The sequence below is a fragment of the Vanessa atalanta genome, chromosome 7, assembly GCF_905147765.1.
Source record: "Vanessa atalanta chromosome 7, ilVanAtal1.2, whole genome shotgun sequence".
NCBI classification, from domain to species: domain Eukaryota; kingdom Metazoa; phylum Arthropoda; class Insecta; order Lepidoptera; family Nymphalidae; genus Vanessa; species Vanessa atalanta.
Genome location: NC_061877.1, coordinates 6,803,774 through 6,823,279, shown reverse-complemented (window position 1 = coordinate 6,823,279; position 19,506 = coordinate 6,803,774). Strand labels below are relative to the sequence as shown.

The 19,506-nt window shown below is 29.2% G+C and overlaps 5 protein-coding genes across 5 annotated transcripts in view; 2 read left to right on the top strand and 3 right to left on the bottom strand.

The window, feature by feature from the left end:
• LOC125065283 (all trans-polyprenyl-diphosphate synthase PDSS1) overlaps positions 1–10,314 on the bottom strand; it is a 33,225-nt gene extending 22,911 nt beyond the window's left edge. The window contains exons 1-2 of the mRNA XM_047672813.1: positions 10,092–10,314; positions 5–193 (exon numbers count right to left, since the gene is read on the bottom strand). Coding sequence (XP_047528769.1) covers positions 5–193; positions 10,092–10,241 — 339 coding nt within the window. The 5' untranslated portion in view covers positions 10,242–10,314. The remainder of the gene's footprint in view (positions 1–4; positions 194–10,091) is intronic.
• Positions 10,315–10,559: 245 nt separating this feature from the next.
• Positions 10,560–13,220, top strand: LOC125065370 (39S ribosomal protein L32, mitochondrial). The gene is made up of 5 exons (XM_047672932.1): positions 10,560–10,708; positions 10,984–11,074; positions 11,154–11,393; positions 11,570–11,700; positions 13,027–13,220. The coding sequence occupies exons 2-5, from the start codon at positions 10,990–10,992 to the stop codon at positions 13,162–13,164; spliced, it is 594 nt and encodes a 197-aa protein (XP_047528888.1). The 5' UTR covers positions 10,560–10,708; positions 10,984–10,989; the 3' UTR covers positions 13,165–13,220.
• Positions 13,221–13,320: 100 nt separating this feature from the next.
• LOC125065369 (protein spindle-F) lies at positions 13,321–15,086 on the bottom strand. The gene is made up of 2 exons (XM_047672931.1): positions 14,015–15,086; positions 13,321–13,805 (listed from the first exon to the last, which is right to left on the bottom strand). Exons 1-2 carry the CDS (start codon positions 14,754–14,756, stop codon positions 13,456–13,458), a joined length of 1,092 nt encoding a protein of 363 aa, XP_047528887.1. The 5' UTR covers positions 14,757–15,086; the 3' UTR covers positions 13,321–13,455.
• Positions 15,087–15,600: 514 nt separating this feature from the next.
• LOC125065384 (major facilitator superfamily domain-containing protein 9-like) lies at positions 15,601–17,690 on the top strand. The gene is made up of 5 exons (XM_047672951.1): positions 15,601–15,853; positions 16,153–16,284; positions 16,454–16,583; positions 16,660–16,878; positions 16,944–17,690. The coding sequence occupies exons 1-5, from the start codon at positions 15,812–15,814 to the stop codon at positions 17,642–17,644; spliced, it is 1,224 nt and encodes a 407-aa protein (XP_047528907.1). The 5' UTR covers positions 15,601–15,811; the 3' UTR covers positions 17,645–17,690.
• LOC125065385 (protein PET100 homolog, mitochondrial) lies at positions 17,559–18,642 on the bottom strand. The gene has a single exon (XM_047672952.1). It carries the CDS (start codon positions 18,521–18,523, stop codon positions 18,305–18,307), a length of 219 nt encoding a protein of 72 aa, XP_047528908.1. The 5' UTR covers positions 18,524–18,642; the 3' UTR covers positions 17,559–18,304.
• Positions 18,643–19,506: the final 864 nt, after the last annotated feature.

Genomic DNA, 19,506 nt, shown 5'->3' with positions numbered 1-19,506 from the left:
TTACTGATCGTATATCTTCATATATTCCATTAAGGTCGTCTTCTAGCAAGCGATATGGGTCGACTATTTGTGTTCCATAGTCCGGTAGGGATCCTGTGCTTGTGCTTTGTAGGCTTGAAGCGAGTCGCCGCGCTGCGCCCGCCACTGCACCACCGCCTGCTGACCCGCATGCAGGACCGCATGTTGTTACTCGCTGAAAAGTATAATAACCATTATTTATCTTATTAACGTAAATACTATCAAATTTGTGATATATTATAAAGAAAACGTAAATATGTATTTATTCATAGGTATGTCATTGAATTTCTGTCCTACGTTTATTTTTTGATGAAATCATGTTTTTAAACATTTCCAAATGTAAAGGTTTAAGAAATTCGAAGTAGATAAGCAATAAAAAAAAGAACATTTTTACTTGATCTAAAAATATATTAGATGTAATATTATATTAAACTACGGCTTCAAATGATTGAAAACATTTATTTAAAAATCATTGAAATCGAGGGTAAAACTTATAATTAAGGCAGTTGGTTCGTTTTATTTGGGTTGCAGATTGTTGTACATATATAAAATAATTTAGTATAATTAAACTAAAGTACTTCTAATAATAATTTGTAAAGTGTTGCTAAAAGTTTGCACGACCTAAATTCTTAACGATACTTGTGTCAAGTTATTACAAAATATTTTCAAAGCATAACAATTTTCCATTTAAAATTAAAATGGTAATAAATCTCTTAGATAATTGCATCGGTAATATGTTTGTCTTCATAACAGTCCATTCATAGACTTCATGAAACTGTTATGACACAAACATGTGTTGTGTCCACGAAGAGGCGCCGAGTTGTAAACTACCGAATATATTCACTTTCAAACCCCCTTGTTATATATCATAAATCATCATTAATAATTTATATAATCACGTCATCAATCACCATTATTATAATATTTAAAACGACACCTGTTTAGCCATAAAAGGTAACAGTTAATAACTTCTTTATATTTTATAAACATAAGAAAGCCATTGGTTATTTAACGATAACAGATCTAATTAGTTTTCATTAAGACAATTTTTTTAAAGCACAAACAAAAATTCTTACAGCGAATCTATTTCAAAATAGTTTATTCTTAGCTTACTTAAAAAAAAAATATATATATAGTCAAGTTAAGATTATGCAATTAGTCATAAACAATATCTTTTATATTATTCGTATTGGAATACACGTCTATATAGGAGTTATTAGAGAAATTACAAAAACGTTCCTCATGTGACAAATATTTGAATGATTCAGTTACGCCTGATAAAGTGAGGGTGCGGCAGGTGCCCTTAGCTCAAAAGCGGCAGTGACCGAGATCCGTGTTTCGCAACTGTTTATGCAACTACATGCGAGTGCAGTCCACACCTGATGGGCTACGACCGGCCGTTGCAAAACTCGCGAGCTACGATCGATGCTCGATGCACATATTCGTATGTGCAGCGCGTATTTTACGTACCTACCGAGTGTTTTTATGCCTTTTAAATACGGTAAATAAATTTATTTTGTAAGAACGCATATTTTTTATAAATCAGATTGACAATAAGTGAATACAGAATGTCTTTTAACGTGCTGAAATTACAGATACACGAGTGCGTTAGAGGCTGAACTATGAATAAACAAAAGTAAAACAGTCATATTTACATCAATATTCAAACACATTAGCAAGATAATTATCTCTATAGAAGTACTAAATCTCGTAATGGTCTACGATTAACAAGTTAATCAGAATATTTGCATTCCATGTATCCGTTTTCAGAAAACAGCAGTGAAAATTGTTCATGTCTCAAGATATAAAGGTAGGCGAAGTCAGTTTTGCACGTTCCAAGCTATAAGTGACAAATTACTTGTTCTACTTTTCGACTTGTTCAATTTATAATGAGATTACTGTGTATCTTTACTTTACGATCACGGCAAGCTATATCATTACAATATTCATCTATTACAATAAACATAAAAAATATGTTTTTAAGAAATAAAGACAAGCGTTTTTAGAAATATTCAATTATGTATGCTGTTGTCACAATATCTTTAAATTATGTTTTGTTGTTTGAGAGCCGAGATGGCCCAGTGGTTAGAACGCGTGCATCTTAACCGATGATTTCGGGTTCAAACCCAGGCAGGCACCACTGAAATTTCATGTGCTTAATTTGTGTTTATAATTCATCTCGTGCTCGGCGGTGAAGGAAAACATCGTGAGGAAACCTGCATGTGTCTAATTTCAACGAAATTCAGCCACATGTGTATTCCGCCAACCCGCATTGGAGCAGCGTGGTGGAATATGCTCCAAACCTTCTCCTCAAAGGGAGAGGAGGCCTTTATCCCAGCAGTGGGACATTTACGGGCTGCTTATGTTATGTTTATGTTATGTTTTGTTTGTTTTTAATATTTTATCATAGTAATAAAAGGAAATTAAAAAAAGGAAAATACACTGTCCCAACACAGATGCGAATGTATAGATGTGGTTGAATTTCATCCCAAACATGTAGATTTCCTTACGATACTATCGTACCACCGAGCATTCATTTGATTAAAAATACAAAACAATCACATGAAGAGTCTTCCTAGGTGTTATTCCACAATTTTTGTTTAAGAATCACGTATGCTATTCGCAAGGTATTCGATAAAATTTAAAATAATTATTTATTTCACACTGATATTCGAATTCAAATGAAACAAAACTTCCGTTATTTAATATGCAACGTATGACTCGTAACACCATTCATAAGACACCTCAGTCAAAACTGGCACATGTGTAACGTCATTCATATACAAGTTAGGATGATAACTTGAACTAGAGAATTGAATTATTTTCTTTCAAATGAAACAATTAAAATACGTCTTACTGTTAATGTTAAGTAACACACCTAAATCAAAGTGACACCCATGCGTAGCATAATAATTACTTCCATTTGATTTCACGCACGTCATTAAAATTTGAATCATTTGTATAGTGAAGAACAGACAGGATACTCAGGGGTTTTTTCAACGAAACATGTTATTGAATTATAAGTTATAATTCAGTGTTACTTATTTTTATATCAATAACAATATATGAAAACAAATTCTTATTATAATAGCACTATATACGTAAACAGATTAAAAAATTAAAGCGTATTGTTATACATTTCAATATTGTTACGATACGTTATACAACGTGAAACGGGAATATAATAGAGTCAGTTCTAATAATAGACGTAACTTACTTGTATTTCATCGAATATTTAATAACGAGATTATATTTCCTGCACTAATTATCTACCTAACAAGCCGTTCGAACTTTCCAGATAAAATATATATAGTATATTTATTCATGAAATTATTAAAATTTCATGAAAAAATATACAATTTTTTACACACAATCACGATTTATATAGTCACACAACCGCGACCTTTGTAAAAATAATGTATATATATTATTGGTTAGTTGTATTACATAATAATCATACTGCCCTTTGGGAAAAGGAGTAAGGTTTAACTAATAACGAGGCACGGTGATATTATATTCATATAGCAGTTCTATATGAATATAATATATTAAAAATTGAATATTTAACGAACAAAAACATATTTTTTCATTTTATATATATAAAATAACACGGTAGAAATAATTATAAATATATTTATTCATCGTACGTAAACCTATATTTACATATTTTTTTATAATCTATTATTAAGCTTTCAAGTTGTATGATTGTGTCAAACACGCAGTTTGTTGCATTCATAATTATCTTCCGATGCCGACTAATGTATGAATAAATTTCCTGTTCGTGGATTAATTACCAGCAGTTAATTACCCTGCGGTTTTACCCACGTTAAGATTGTATTATACATGGAATATAAAATCTTAAGAAGTCATAACAATTACGGAAAGCAAAGCTTTTAATCATATATTAACGAAATGTCAAATGCTGAAAAAGTATTTTAGATATTTTAATTACTTTCTCAAGTGTCTGAAACATTACCGGTAAACCAATATTTACGTACGTAAACTTTAAGTTGTTTTAACTGCTGATAGATCCAAGTAAATATTATCTACAATTATATTTTCTACCGGTTTTAAAGAATACCTCGGAAAATCAGGCAGAACGTCAATAATATCAATAATAGATTTATTTTTATTTTTGGTAACTAGCCAATGACCATATTAGCTTAAGAAAGGTATTGCTTTTGAAAGCATAGACGGACAAATATTATTTATTCGTACATAGACAAGTTATTTATTAGTATAGATTATTTATTAGAATATGTGTATGTAATGCATACGTTTTTTTTGCATAATAAATATCACAACAATTGCCATGAACCACCAATCAACAAAATTGTATTGCTATGTCAATATTGCAATAGTTGCAGCATTCACATTTCATTAGGTGCCCACCTAATAAAATTTACAACGTAGAAGCTAATTTGATTGTATGCTGAATTTTAATTGTAAATTTTTTTACGATATTTAAATAGAATACTGAGCGAATCGTTACTGTTGACTACCGCCCTATATTAAGCGTGTTAAACAACAGTAAGCCCTAGCATTTGGAAATAGCAATACGTTAATAACGTAAATGACGATGAGCATTGCCGCACGTAAAATTGCATGTGTCAGCCTCGACCGCACATAACAATTATTATTAATACGAGGTAGAAAGTGAGCGTACCGAATGCCCTGCGCTTCTAAAAATAGAAGTCAGAACAATTGACACGTCCGATTGATTGAATTAAATACTGCCACGACGTAATCACGCCAATTAGGACGTCAATAATTAATTTTCAAAACCTGACGTATTCATCTGTTTGCGGAATCATATTTTTGAATCGATTTGGTGACAATATTCAACATCATATACTTGGTATAGCTATTATCATCGGTGTCAATTTTTAACACAAAAGGCAGTTTTATTTGAAATTGGAAATTGTAGAAAAAAAAAGGAAGAAAACTCCAGGGAAAGACTTAGTGAAAATGCACGCAAACTTTGTTGTTAAAAATAGACGCAAATGTGGTTTTAAGCATTGCTTAATTAAAAATTTAAATACTTACAGGAACATTACGTTACATTGTTGTACGCAACCTAAGCCGCGAGAAAAAGATTTAAACGAGCGCATGCGCCAACTCAGATCACAAATTAATACAGAATTTATATTTTTGTAAAAGAGTTTTGTATCACAATTCCTTCAGCAAAACTATTATACTAGAAATAAAAAAAATAGTAACGTGCTTAACTAAAAAATTAGACATTATCAAACACATGCGCAATGAACAAGAATACTAATTAATTAATAATTAATCATTCGCAGTGTTGTAACCGCATAACTAGTGACAAACTTGCACGTAAGATTCGATATTTGAAAAATATCAAGAGTAATTGTCGAAGGCCTTCAAGAATTAGAAACAGAGTTCAATGTACTCTTATGTACTTATACTCAAACACTTGGAACAGTTGTAAAAATTTTAGTAGTTTTGATATTTGATCATTTGATTGTTTACATTTGACGATTTGTATTAAATACTGAATATGTTTGTAAGTTATTTTAATATGATAAATGCAAGTGACTGACATACTTACTAAATGTAAATAGTAAACGACAAGGACGTTGACGCGCAAAATATTATGGAAAGAAGACGTTAAGGCAGTTAAAAGCAATTTATTTTCTCTATTTTTTTAATCATCCTTGAAATTCTTGTCTGATAGTAAATAATTATGCAGGTCGATCACTTTATAATAGTGCATCATAAAAATAATTGTTGGTCCATAAAAGGATGTGCTTTTTTTTACTTGCCATTGCTGTAATTATTTTGCATACCTGAATTAAAGTATTATTAATTTCACCGTGTAAAAATCTCTACATAGGTTCCGGGTAGGATGATGGAGTTGACATTTAAAAACATTCTTGTAAAGAAAAATCCCCGAACACTTTTTTAAAAATAATCGAGCCGGCGACTTTATTCGTGAAGAATAACGTTAAAGGGACTTTACATGCTAGGAATAATAAAGAGAAATATAAATTCCTTATATTAATTAAATGATTTACATGTACGATAAATTACCGAAGTTGACGTTGAAGCATTCGTATGTATTGCTTTTTTTAGCCTTTTTCTTCAATAACAATTCCGATATAAATGTAGTCGGATAACACTGAAGGTCATAAAATATACAATACACAGAAGTATTTTAAAGAGGATAACCACTTTGACAAAGAGGTAAGCTTTATTTATTGTTTATTAATATAAACATTATTTTCGGGATTCGAGCAAATCTAACAATAGAATTGTAATGTAGATTTCTGATATATTCACTTAAAAGTTCATGAATATACACCATTTATCTATCTTTTATAGAGAAGTAAACAGTAAACATTTTTTTGTTTACGATAATTAAATTACGATATTTTACACAGTTTTGTAGTACAGTTGATTATTTTACCAATCTTTCCATTAATGCTATAAAAATTGTCAGAAAAATGAAAGTTATTCTTTAAATCAATAAGACAACAAAGGAGGACAAAGACCTACCAACATTAAGGGTCAAAAATCAAGGCCGGATGTATTCATCGAAGCCAAAGAAATAGTATTTTTATGAAAGGCGCAAATATTTTTTTTAAATCAACAACTTGAAGTCTTCTTCGACTCTTTACATTTCTTACAAAATATATATTATATAGCTGACGTTAAACATTTATAATATTTATATGATAAATAAAAACGTATGTTTACTATATTTTTACATGTATTTCAACATTTCCATCCAACAAAAAAAAAATATATGCACAGCGTCATTATTTATTCTTTTACGCAAATAATATTTATTTATTTGCCCAATAATGTGATGTTTTAGTCACTGAAATACATTTAATTTTTATATATAAATTTAACATAAAAAGTGTACAATTACGTAACCATTTTCGATACTAGAGGATATTTTTGTTAGTTACTTAATTTACTACATTAAATGATGTTCTTTGTGTATAAAGAGAAAAAAGGTAATGAGGACCGCTTTTTCTTTTTTTTTTTTTAAATTGTACATATTTATTTATCAATAATACCTATTGCTCACGTTTTATACAATATTTAAAAACACAAAAATGAAAATATACCTCGTTAGCGTAAATCTGAATCAACATATGTAGCTTACTAAAGCCAGTTAACTGCAGTGATATTATACATTACAAAACATGGAACGGTCACGCTCTCAAAATTTTAAATACCTCGTTATAATATCTTATATTTATATATTAAACCTACAAATACAATCTTCCAAAATTAGATTTCCCTTTATTCCCGTAATAATAAACTCAAACTATACTTTTATTCTACTAACGTTGTCATAATGTAGAGTTTTTAATAAATAATCTTATACGTTATTTTAACGTAGTTTTAGAAAAAAATAATATATTTTGACAATTAACTAGGAAATTATGATACTAATATAACTCACAGATAGTATGAAATATAGTTTATATACGAACAATTTTACATTTTATATCTAGTATTGAAGAACCCAGATCAAATCACTATAAAATATAAAATCTGGACAAGGCAAGCACCACTTTGTTTTCATGCTTAATTTATGTTTATAATTCACCTTTGCGGTGATATAAAACATCATTAGAAAATCAGCATGTTTTGTGTATCACCCGGTTTGGAGCAGCATTTCGGAATAAGCGACTTTGTTTTATCAGAAAATTAAGTTCTCGCAATTAGAAATTTACAGGATATGATTCGAGAGAATATTTCGTTAACACTAGTTGCTCATAAAAAAACAATAGCTGCAGATATGAGAAACGAATAGAGTCTATCTATCTGGCATCATAGGCCCTGTAAACAGCAATTAATATTGTTTCTACTGACACTGATGAGTTCATTGTTTGCAAGAGTCGACCGAAGCACTCGCTTGCTCAATTATACCAGGCTAAACATTCTTGATTTCAAGGACGTTAAGTAACTAGTGAATTGGTGACCGCTTCCGAAGTAAATTCTACGTATTATATTCAATTTATTTTATTATGTTTTAGACTGGTAATTTTGTAAAAATTACATTGTAATTTTGTAAGTAAAAAAAAAATGGTGATTGAGATAAACTTAAGTTAGTATGTAAAGAAGAATTACACAAAGGTGATGTCGAGGTAATACTCATATTTTTCTTTTACTTTTTAAAATATGATTATATACCAAACTTCCAATTTCGAGACAATCGCGTGAAATTGGAATAAGTATTTCATATGAACATAACCAGCTAGTACTTGGTCTGTAAGATTTACGTAAGTTATATTTAATCTATTCTTGGTCGCGATTAACAAACTGAATAATGTGATGAGTTATTGCGAAAATAATTTAAAATTTTGATTCATGAGGCAATAGAGAAACACATCGACTCGCATATAGATTGGGATTCATTTGCATATCACAAAATTATGTCTATAGAATTATACAAAGTAATTTTCTATTAACTACGTTACTTTTACATTGTAATCACGTAATTTGGGATCGAAAAGAGTGTTGTAAGTCCGAAATAACATATGCTACGAAGTGTATGTTGCTGCAAACTCTTATACAATGATGTCGACTGGACAAATAGTTATGTGTTCCGCATTTCTAGTAAGCATCATTTACGCAGGATGTTACGTGCTATACGATTTACTCGACCAATTCATATAGTTCAATAATAAACATGTTAGTATTACTTGTACCTGTAATACTTCGAACATAAAAACCATAACTCATTGGTTCAGCGTATTTAATAAATTGTTATTACGAATTGTTTTTGCAAAATGCTTTACTGTTTTTTTCAGTTATAGCACATTCTCAAAAAGTCCTCCTTTGTGATTTGTGATCTTTTAATAATAACATTTATGAGATTATTTGATTGTAAGTAAGTAAAATTTATTTTCAGTTGAAGTGCGATTCCAAATGGAACATCATGATTGAACTTTGGTATTATGTTAAAAGTAAAGGATTGTTTTCGAATGATAATTGTAATGGTATAGGAGATCGATTTTAATGTCTAAAATGAGCATTAATAAAACAAGTTATCAGTTTAGACCATTGCCATTTTGAATTTTACGATACTCACAACTTTCACTAACATGTTGGTAGTAAGAACTACATAATTTTTTTTGTGAATATTAGGTAGTTTCACTAATTTCGAATACTATCATTGAATTGGTGTGCGAAAGTTTTGGTTTTAAAGGTTAATTAGAAATAACATAAATAGAAGCAATTAATTAATTTGCCGACTTTCATTGCCAGCGATTACATTCATGTACTAAACGAAAATTAGAACAAAGGTTTGAAGGAAAAAAACAATTTGCTTTCTGTTAAATATAAACTTTAAATTTTGATAGTTTACAGGAAAACTTTCATAATGGAATGGTGCTTAAAGTAGCGAAATGAAATATTAATGTCATACCCACATAATTGTTGCTTAGAAAGTTTTGTGTGACTCGTCAAGATTTTACATTGCATGCTCGCACGCTGCGCGAGAAAGCACGACGCGTTGCGCGGCTCATGACCGCGCCGTTGAATCTCACGGCGCGGCCGCCTTCCAATAAACTTGTAATTCGAATCAATTACGTACTTTGACTCATATTTACAACCGTTCAGGAAATTGTAACAATTATGGACTTAAATTGATTAACGTTACAAATGAATTCCAAAATAATCTAGTTCATAAGAATTCTTACTAATTATTTGACGAAAGTAAGAGTTATGGGACAAGTGAAATTCACAGGGTAAACCCAACAAACCTGTGTCGCGGAATGACCTACTGGCCTCAGACTTGTGATGATTTCACTTTTAGTATTTTATTTATCGTATAAGATGTCGATGTTCTTTCAATTTATTTTATAATTTAAAATAATGTATATAATTCAACTGTATAGGTGGAACAGATCAGCTGACTTATAGGTTAATGTCATGCTGTTATGTAAAAAGGATTGTTGATGATGTCAAATTAGAAGCTCTTAAAAACTTGAAAAGTGCACATATTTTTGAACTTATATTCAATTTATAATGTTATTTAATGTTAAAGGTGGATATAGGATAAATAATAATTTAAAAAATTATCTAACCTGACAAGTTTTTCCAAATATCCGCAATGGAGATGGTCCGGGAGGTTTCAGTTTCACAAATACAGTCTGCCTTCGAACTTTAGGTCCGAATTGACACATTAACTTATCCTGAACACGAGCACAAAGCCTACTCGAACTTAAACACGCCATAGCTACAACTGCAACGGATCGCTTGAAGACATGAACTACATAACATACTTAGCACATAGCGATCGGCCTTTTCCTCCCCACTTTCGACAGCTGATTGTCAATCTTAGAAATAAATTAGTATTGCCAGGTTATTTTATTTCATACTCTTATAGTAGATTTATAACAAAAATTCTGAAAATTGTGTTTGTTCTATAATTAGTATTATTTGTTTAGTATAATTAATAATATATGTTATGCAATGTTTTTTGTAAATTTTGAAAACGAAATTTTTCAAATAAAAAAATAGCAACACCGTTTCTTCCAGGTCAAATTCATAGGTATTAGGTACCATAACTCATAACTTTAGAATTTGGATATTGTTAAGAATTAAGATTCCATTCTCTTTGGATACTAAAAAATATAGGTTATGAGTGATCCCTTAAAAATATTAACTGTATTATATTAATAATCGAGTATTTTTCTACGAGGTAATACTAGTTTTTAAGCAACGAGGACTTCTTATTGTTAAATGAATTTAATGGTTAATCATATTAGGTTATAAAGATTGTTATTAAGTTTCATATTTATTTGTATCTTGTGAACGCCGCAGTCATGAGCAAATTAGTATTTTTTTTAAATTGATTATTATTATATCATCAGCAAATTAAATTATTTGATATAATTTTATTTACAGTTTCTACAATGTGTTTTTATTTATAGCACTGTAAAAAATCTAGTTTTAAATAAAAAATTACGTTTTCAGATCAAAATGATTCCTCGTCTCACATATGTAATCAATATTTTGAAAAATTTAGAAAGAAACATTATACAATCATTTGGTTATCCTCCAAAAGGTATGTTAAATCATTATAATCTAAAACATTATCCCTATTTTCTGGCAATTCTTATACTATTCTTGTTATTTTCTTTTAGAACTGGCCTTAGCTTATGCTCATCAGAAGCAAGTACCGCGTCAATCGACTAAATTTACTCTGAAAGATCTTGTTGGAGATGGTATTTTCCTAGCTGTACCAAAGTTTAGACGGACTGTAGAAAAAAGGTGGAAAAGGAAGTTTGGAAGCCCAGATTATGTTTGGAAAATGCTTGTACCGAAAACCAACATAGCAGTATGTAATGAATGTGGACATCACCATGAGCGTGGACGCCTTTGTGGTATATTTATCAAATATAATTTAAAAAAAACTTTTTTCTTCATTTTAAATATATGATTATAATAATGTATGAATATAAGAAATATAAAATCGAATGTGAATGCCATATTGTGTCTATCTTTATATTCGGTAGCATTTGCTTTTACCTTACCATTACAATCTAATCTAATTTTTTAGGAAATTGCTACAAAAGAATAGAAACTGAAACAAAGGAAATTCAAGCTAAAATTGAGGAGAAACTTGGAAATAACAAACCTATTGAAAATGATGTTATTGTATTATATGATGGAGAAAAACTTCCTGATGAGGTAATTAGGATTACATATTCCAGTAATAGATTTAAAAAAATAAATAAAGCCCATTCAATAATTTATAAAATAGTAGAATTTGCCTAATGATGAATTCTAATTGAAAATCCTGTTTGAACCTAATCCATCAGATTAATATATTATGACTGATTTGCTAATAGTTCTGCTAAATTATATACCAGATTCTGTTCTTAATTAATATATCTTTATTTATAATATAGACTCTTTCACTATTAATATAAATCTTTAAAGGAAATATTATAATAAATCTTTAAAGGAAAATTTAAGTGGGTATAATACTTCAAATCAATAATGGATATTATGAATTATAAAAGAGCTTGATCTAGGATATCACATATATTTAATGTAAAATTTAGAATAATCATCTCAATTTTCATGTATTTATAATTGGGTTTTATTAAATGCCCAGAACAAACACATAAGTAAATTTGCATATTATTCTTGTGTAGTATGATGGAACAAGTTCTCTTTAAGAGTAGAGATCTTTTTTCGGAAGTAATATATATGTTGCAGGCAAGTAGCTTAATTAGCCATCCAATGAAATGCCTAGCCATTTTACTATATAGCCCTGTTCATTTGGCAACCTGAATGCCAATGAGCCAATTCATTTCCATTCATAGAAGAGGGATTTGACTTTTAATTGAAAATTAACTCAAAACTGACTATTTTAACTGCGACTATGTGGTCTTGTCGGCCATACACCTAGAGTGTTTTTTAAGAAACCGAAGGCGGAAAGGGGGTGCTGAATATCCCGTAACGCCATAGGCCACGAGTTTCTAAATTGTGGATAAGATTTTAAGTTTAGAATTATAAGATGAGTTTTTTGCCAATATCTCAAGAACCAAGCAAAATCACATGTTGGGATAGGGAGATTAGACTCCCTCCTGCACCTGATTACTTAACCACAAATATATAAATATTTTTATTTACATGAGAGTCCCTATTCTATAAATGGAAGATGTATAAGCCAGTGTCATTCAGGAGTTTGGTTGAACAGCGCCCTTTAGTAAAGTGGCTGTCAATTAAATGGCAAATTTAACTAGTTGACGGAGACACATATATGTATATATATATGTAAAGTCAAAGTTTGAACATGACATTTATTTCTATCACATATTAAAAATAGTATAAGGCAAATTTATTATCATCTTTTAAGTTTCAATAAAAAAATCACAAATAAAGTTGTTTATTTTAAAATCTGAATCAATAGCAATGAATTATCAAGCATATGAAGTTACAGGACATATAAATGGAACCATAAAAATCAGCAATTTTGTAATTATTATTTTTTTCATTCTATTATAGACTAAAGAATTCTGGCAAGGAAAGAGAATTGTTGAAATGAAAAAAGAAAGACCACAATGGTTTAGTAAGAATCTTCTGCAGAAAACAACCCAGCAGCCTTCAGATTCTAAAGATGTGAAACCTACTGACTTAGCTTAGGTTTGTCTTTTATTATAAGTTTAGAAAGTCAATAAATAATGTATTCTAGCACCATATATAACATGGTATTTATTTCATTTTTTAATTTATTCCTTTTAAGCCAACCTTTTTCCAGACATGAGTATTTTCAAATATTCATACTAATAGAACCTGTTATTAAAAATAATGCAGACATACAAATTCCCTTAATAGAATAGTTTATTAATAATTTGTAATTTTTATGTGAAATATAAATTAAGCAGTTATTTACAAATTAAAACAATACAAATACATATACTTTATATGGAATTATTAAATAATATTATCAAATGAATTAGGTAAAGTATCTAAGTTATCTATAGAATCAGCTTCATTATCATTACCCACAAAATGACTCTCTACATGTGATTGAAAATCTGTAAAAATGGTTTCTTTTTGAAATTTTTCTCCACACATAGGACACATCTTGTCGTATGGTTCTGAATTGATTTCTTGTGCAGAACTTATTTTATTTACGGATGTATTTTCATCTTCAAAATCATTGTTATATGAAATTGAATTCAATTGTTTTTCATATAAAAGGCTTTCACTTGTCTCTGTTTCTTTATTTGCATAACTTGTTTTTGATTTATTTTCTAGACATGTTGGGCAATTGAGGCCATCTGAAAAAAAATATTATTCTAATGTACTTCTAATCAAACTGTCATCAAGAAGTTGGCATATTATTATGTTTTTTTCAATATTTATATAATATTTAAAATATGTTTTAGTATATCTAATACAATGATTAATATTTTACAAACTTATATAAAACATTACAATAACAGTGTTTATAATCATATTTAAGTTAAAATATTATTGTTACCTTTACCTTTCATTAGAGTTTCTATTCTTGAGACAACAATTTTTAAATCTCTTTCTTGTTGAGATAGTTCTTTTTTGAGACTTTGTAATTTTTCAGTTTGGCTATGAATTTCCTTAAGTGAATCTGTAGCAGGGTCTTCCATATAAGTAAATCCTATAGAATCCACATTCAAAATATTATCATCTTCATCTTGAAGCTGAGCCATCTGTTCATATTGCTCTACTAATTGTGACTTTTCTTGAATGTAACTATTTATTAATTTCAATGATATTTCTTCTAAACTTGAATCTGAATATTTTTCTTGAGATTGAGAATTATATTTAGGAGTACTATGAATATAGGTGTTAGTACGAACTAGAGGTTGTTTTGTATGATCATTTATTGCTTTATCTGAACCTTTTAAAGAGGATAACTTATTCCACAAATTTTTGTTTTCACAAGAAACCATAAATACGTGATGAAGTAACTGAGACTTTTGTTTTTTTAGTTCTGCAATTTTTAATTGTAAGGACAGTTTCTCATCTTCTTGCAAAGGCGTATAAGGTGATTTATCTCTAGCTTTCGTTGTGTCAAGTTTTAGTCGCATGTTATCCGTTTCGAGAGTATTTATTCTACGTTGAAGCAACAAGCACCTATCTCGCATAGCATGAAGCGCTAATTCATGAACACTAACATTGTTATAATCGGCTTTGATTGTTGTCTGGTATGTTGAATCGTTGTTGAAGCTGACTATTGAAGAAGAGTCCATGTTTATATTTTATACAATGTTTAGAATAATAATAATAAAATTATAAATAAGATCTAACTATTCCGACTAAAGAAATTTACAACTCTTAACTGACAGTTTGACTTGACTATTGAGTGCTGACACTTGACAATGACACTCTACATCTACAATTCCAGCTAGCTCAAATAAAAAATAAAAAAAACTACAATATTTTTGCAAGATCATCTTCAAGGTTATATATTGCTAATTACTTTTTTAATGCAAGAGATAATTTAATTTGTATGACAAATTCAATTTTTTAGTTATATGATTATTAACACGTTTTTTGGAATATTTATTTTAGATTTATTTCTTAGTTCTCTTAAGTTGGTGCGGAAGATCATTTTATACATACTTTTTCTATTTTATCTTTTAGTTGTGTGTATCATTTTTTATCTTTATTTTGTACATTTCAAGTTAGTTTTTAATTTATAAAATGTTACGTTACCAATATACTTGCAACAACTATACGTTTTTTTACTTTTTAATTTATACTTTCTGATTAGTTATTCATTCTTCGATATAAAAAAATCTATTCGTCCTGCTTTACCCTTTAATTATATATATAGTAAAACTAAAAATTAACAAAAAGCTATTTGATCGAACAATAAAGAACAGGTAACGAATAGTTGAAATTGCAAATATATAACTATAAATATTTTTCAAACATTCGCTAACTCAACTTTTATATGGGCCTTAAGATATAAAAACCACTTCTGGGGCAACAACTTCAAGTGTTGCGACACTAACTATCAATAAATATAATAATAGGTAATAATTGGTATATGACAAATTGATGTGTCAAAATTTATCCGAACGAAAACAACACGGCGCTGTCAACGTCGAATGTCAATTGAATCGAAGAAGATTAAATTTATAAATCATAATGATAACACTTTTTTTACCAAATTTAGTTTATTGAATTGAATGCACAACATTGAACACGTTTAAATGTCAGCACATGAAATGAATAACGCGTTACTTATGTCACAAATCACCTTGGAAATGTAGTGTGCTTTTAATATAATCAATCAAAGATGTCTTATACGATTCCACTTTTAAAATTTGTGGCTTTTTTGGTATGCATTTTTTTTAAATAAATAGAAATTTGTAATAAATACACAAAAGAATAAGATTTTTGATTTAATTTATTAAACATTTTTCGTCTCGGATTCTTCTTCTAAACTTAATAAACAATATATTATATTAAGTTTGGAAACTGTGTCCTTAAAATGCAAATAACTGACAATAAAATGATAAAATTATTATCCTTAGAAGATTTTTAATGAATAAGCACAAACAAAATTAAAAAAATAATTACATTTGAAATTAATTATAGTATATAACCATAATTATAATAGTATAAATAAATTTTCAGGACTTGCTAGCAGTAGGTCTGATAGTACCATTAATTCCTAACCATGTACGTCAAATGGGTGGTAATCACATTTACATTGGTCTTCTTGGTTCAATTTATGCAGGTTTTCAGCTAGGGTCAGGACCCTTAATTGTAAGTATTGACATAATAATTTAAAATGTTTTAAAATAATAAATATCCATCCATATTATAAAAATTTAAGAAGAAGTATAAAATGCTTATATAAATGAGATATGTTTGCATAATATAAATTATTTGTTGTTTTTACAAGCTTTTATTTCTAATATATTTTTGCTTTCAGGGCAGCCTAAGTGATATAAGAGGCCGCAAAGAAATACTTATCTTAACATTATTTGTATGTAGTATAGCTTATTTGATACTAGGACTTACAAATTCAATTGCAGTTATCTTGATAGTAAGAGCAGTTCTGGGTGAGAAATATTTAAATATATAGGTATAATTACAATCAATCACCCACATCTTTATCAATGCAATGTTATTTTTTAGGTTTATTTAAACAAACACAGCTATTGACAAAAGCTCTAGTACCAGATTTTGAGAAAAATGAAAGAAAGCAGTCTAATATTTATGGAAAAATGGCTGCTATATCAGGAATGGGAATAACACTAGGGCCCGTTATTGGTGGGCACATCGTTGAAGATTACCCTATACATGGATTCAGTTTTATTGGTGGAGTTGTGAGCATTTGTTTTTTAATTAATGCAGGTAAGTTGTTTTTAATAAAGAACATATATATCAAATTCTTGTTTTAATAAAAAAAAATGTTTCAGGTCTTGCAATGCTACTACCAAATGTTAATACACCTGCTAAAAAGAAGCCTGACAAAAGCTCCTCACAAAATGTTTTTTCCACTTTGTTATCTTGTACAAAACAATCTTTTGTAGAATTGTCAAAAGTGAAATGGTCAAAGTATTGGACAATATTTATGTTTCAAGCTTCTAATAGTTTTGCTATGGGAGTCTACTATTCTAGTTATGCTCTTTACTTAAAAACTCAGTTTGGCCTCACTCCTAAACATATTGGCTATGTAGTTTCGGTACAAGGAGTCATAGGTGCTGTATCTAGCTTTCTTATTGGCTACATAAACAGTTTTTATGGTCATGATGAGGGCTACACCTTAAGAAATTACCATGTATTTCTCCTTACTACTTTATCATTGCTAGGAATATGTTTATCCTTCAATGTTATTATGTATTCTATTTTATTAATTCCATTAGCTATAGGTAATGCAGTAGGCAGATTGGTAACGCTAGAAATGGTATTGAAGAGAAGTCATGGGGATCACAGAGGAACTTTAATAGGTGCCTCAAACAGTGTTAGATCTTTGTCCGGGGTAGTTGCACCAATGATTGCAGGGATGGTTGGGGAATTTCTTGGTGTAGAATATGTTTTATATCCTTCATTCTTATCTTTATTAGTGGGACTAATAATAAGTTATCATTACAAAAATAGACATATGAAATTAGATTAATGGTTTTTTTATATATTTTGTGGTGTGATGGTCACATAACTATTGTTATTAAAATGTTTACAACATGTTGTTAATGTTTTATTTAATTGGTATCACTCATTACAGTCAATCATTATGTGAGTACATATTCTTATAACAGAGGTCATTATAAAGCACCTTTTCAAAATATTAGGTAATGGTTGTAATGTAATCCACATTATACCTTTATTTACTATAACTTATTGAAATAATTTTAATTATAAAGTTGAGAGAAGTATACTGGTATAGCTTAAAGGTGGCAATAAACTCTAATTACACCTCTTCAAATGATTGGTAAACAGTAATTAATATCTTCTATATTTTCTAAGATGGAAAATAATTATGAAATTCTCTATCTAGAGTGACAACTTGCAAAATGTTTTATAGTTATTTCAATTCTAGAAAATATGACAATGTCATTGCAAAATACAAAATAGAATAATAATGATAATTATTACAAAATACTTATCTCATTTTATTACATTTAAACAAGAATTTACTGGTGATACTACCATTAGAAAGGGAAAGGAAATGTTTTTAATGTTAATTAAAATAAAAGTAAGTTTCAATTGTTAATTACTCTAATTAAATATTTACAAAATTACCTATTTTTATAAAATTTTAAAACAATCATGTTGCTAGTTACTCTCCTTCAATTGATCTCATCTGTTTCCTTTTCATATCCTGTATTAACTTCTGTATAGCTTCTCGATCCTGCTTATTTTCTGGGGGAAATATTTGGCGTTTAGTATTAGTTACCCATTCCTCGAAATAGGTTGGTTGGTTAAAGAAAAAAAATAGAGCAACTGGGAATGATGTGTACATAGCCATTCTGCCGACTTCTAATTTCCAATTGCCCATTTTAATTTAATGTTATAAATGCTTTAAATTGTAGTTTTTATAACGTTAACTATCTATTAGTATTAATATTAACTTTAATGTCAATACTTTAAAATATCAGTGACATTTTGGAACATCAGTTATCCAATTGTCAACTTGACAAATAATATTTTTTTATTTTGTGTATTAACAGCTTTGAATAAAAGTCCTAGACTCATAAATGACTGAAATCAAATTTTATCGGTGTTTTTATGGAAAATAAACGTAAAGTAATACTCAGCGAAATTTATAGTTTTTGAATAAATATGAAAAAAAGGATAACCTGAAATAAATATGGATTAAAATAAAAGACTAATATTTTTGTGAAATATTTAATTAATGTTAAATAGTATTAAATATTATTAATCAAATATTTTTTCATTTCATGTCATTCAAATGGTTGAAAAGAGTATCTATTGAGTTTCTGGGCGGTACTTCTCGGTAGAATCTTTCCGAACCGGTGGTAACTTTACATTTAATTCAACACTGTATCATGACGATTCTAATTTGCTTTTATAAAGCCTACTTGAATAAAGAATATTTTGATTTTGTAATGTTAAATAGAGGAAGCTTATATTGGGGAACACCCACCTAAAGGTAAGAGCAGTAATCAATGAGCCGTGATTAAGGCGGTGAGCGATGTGAAGTACTGACTCTTCTTGCAGAGCACACTCATCTTTCAAGAAGCCCAATTTATAGGAAATTGTAACTGTATATTGAACGTTTGAAATGTCCACAGCTAGGGGAGATGCTCTAAATATGAATGGATATGACAAATGGCGACTTTATAGCTCAACGCGCAATCTTATTAGTGCGACCGCTATTAACGGCCGCAGCGGCAATGATGCCTACAAAATTGCCCCGTCACCAGTATTCGGAGAGTAGCTTGGGCATCGCTGCTTAGGTGTCGTAAATCCTGAGCACGGATATTGCACACCAACAGCTGATTGTTGGTGAAAATAATT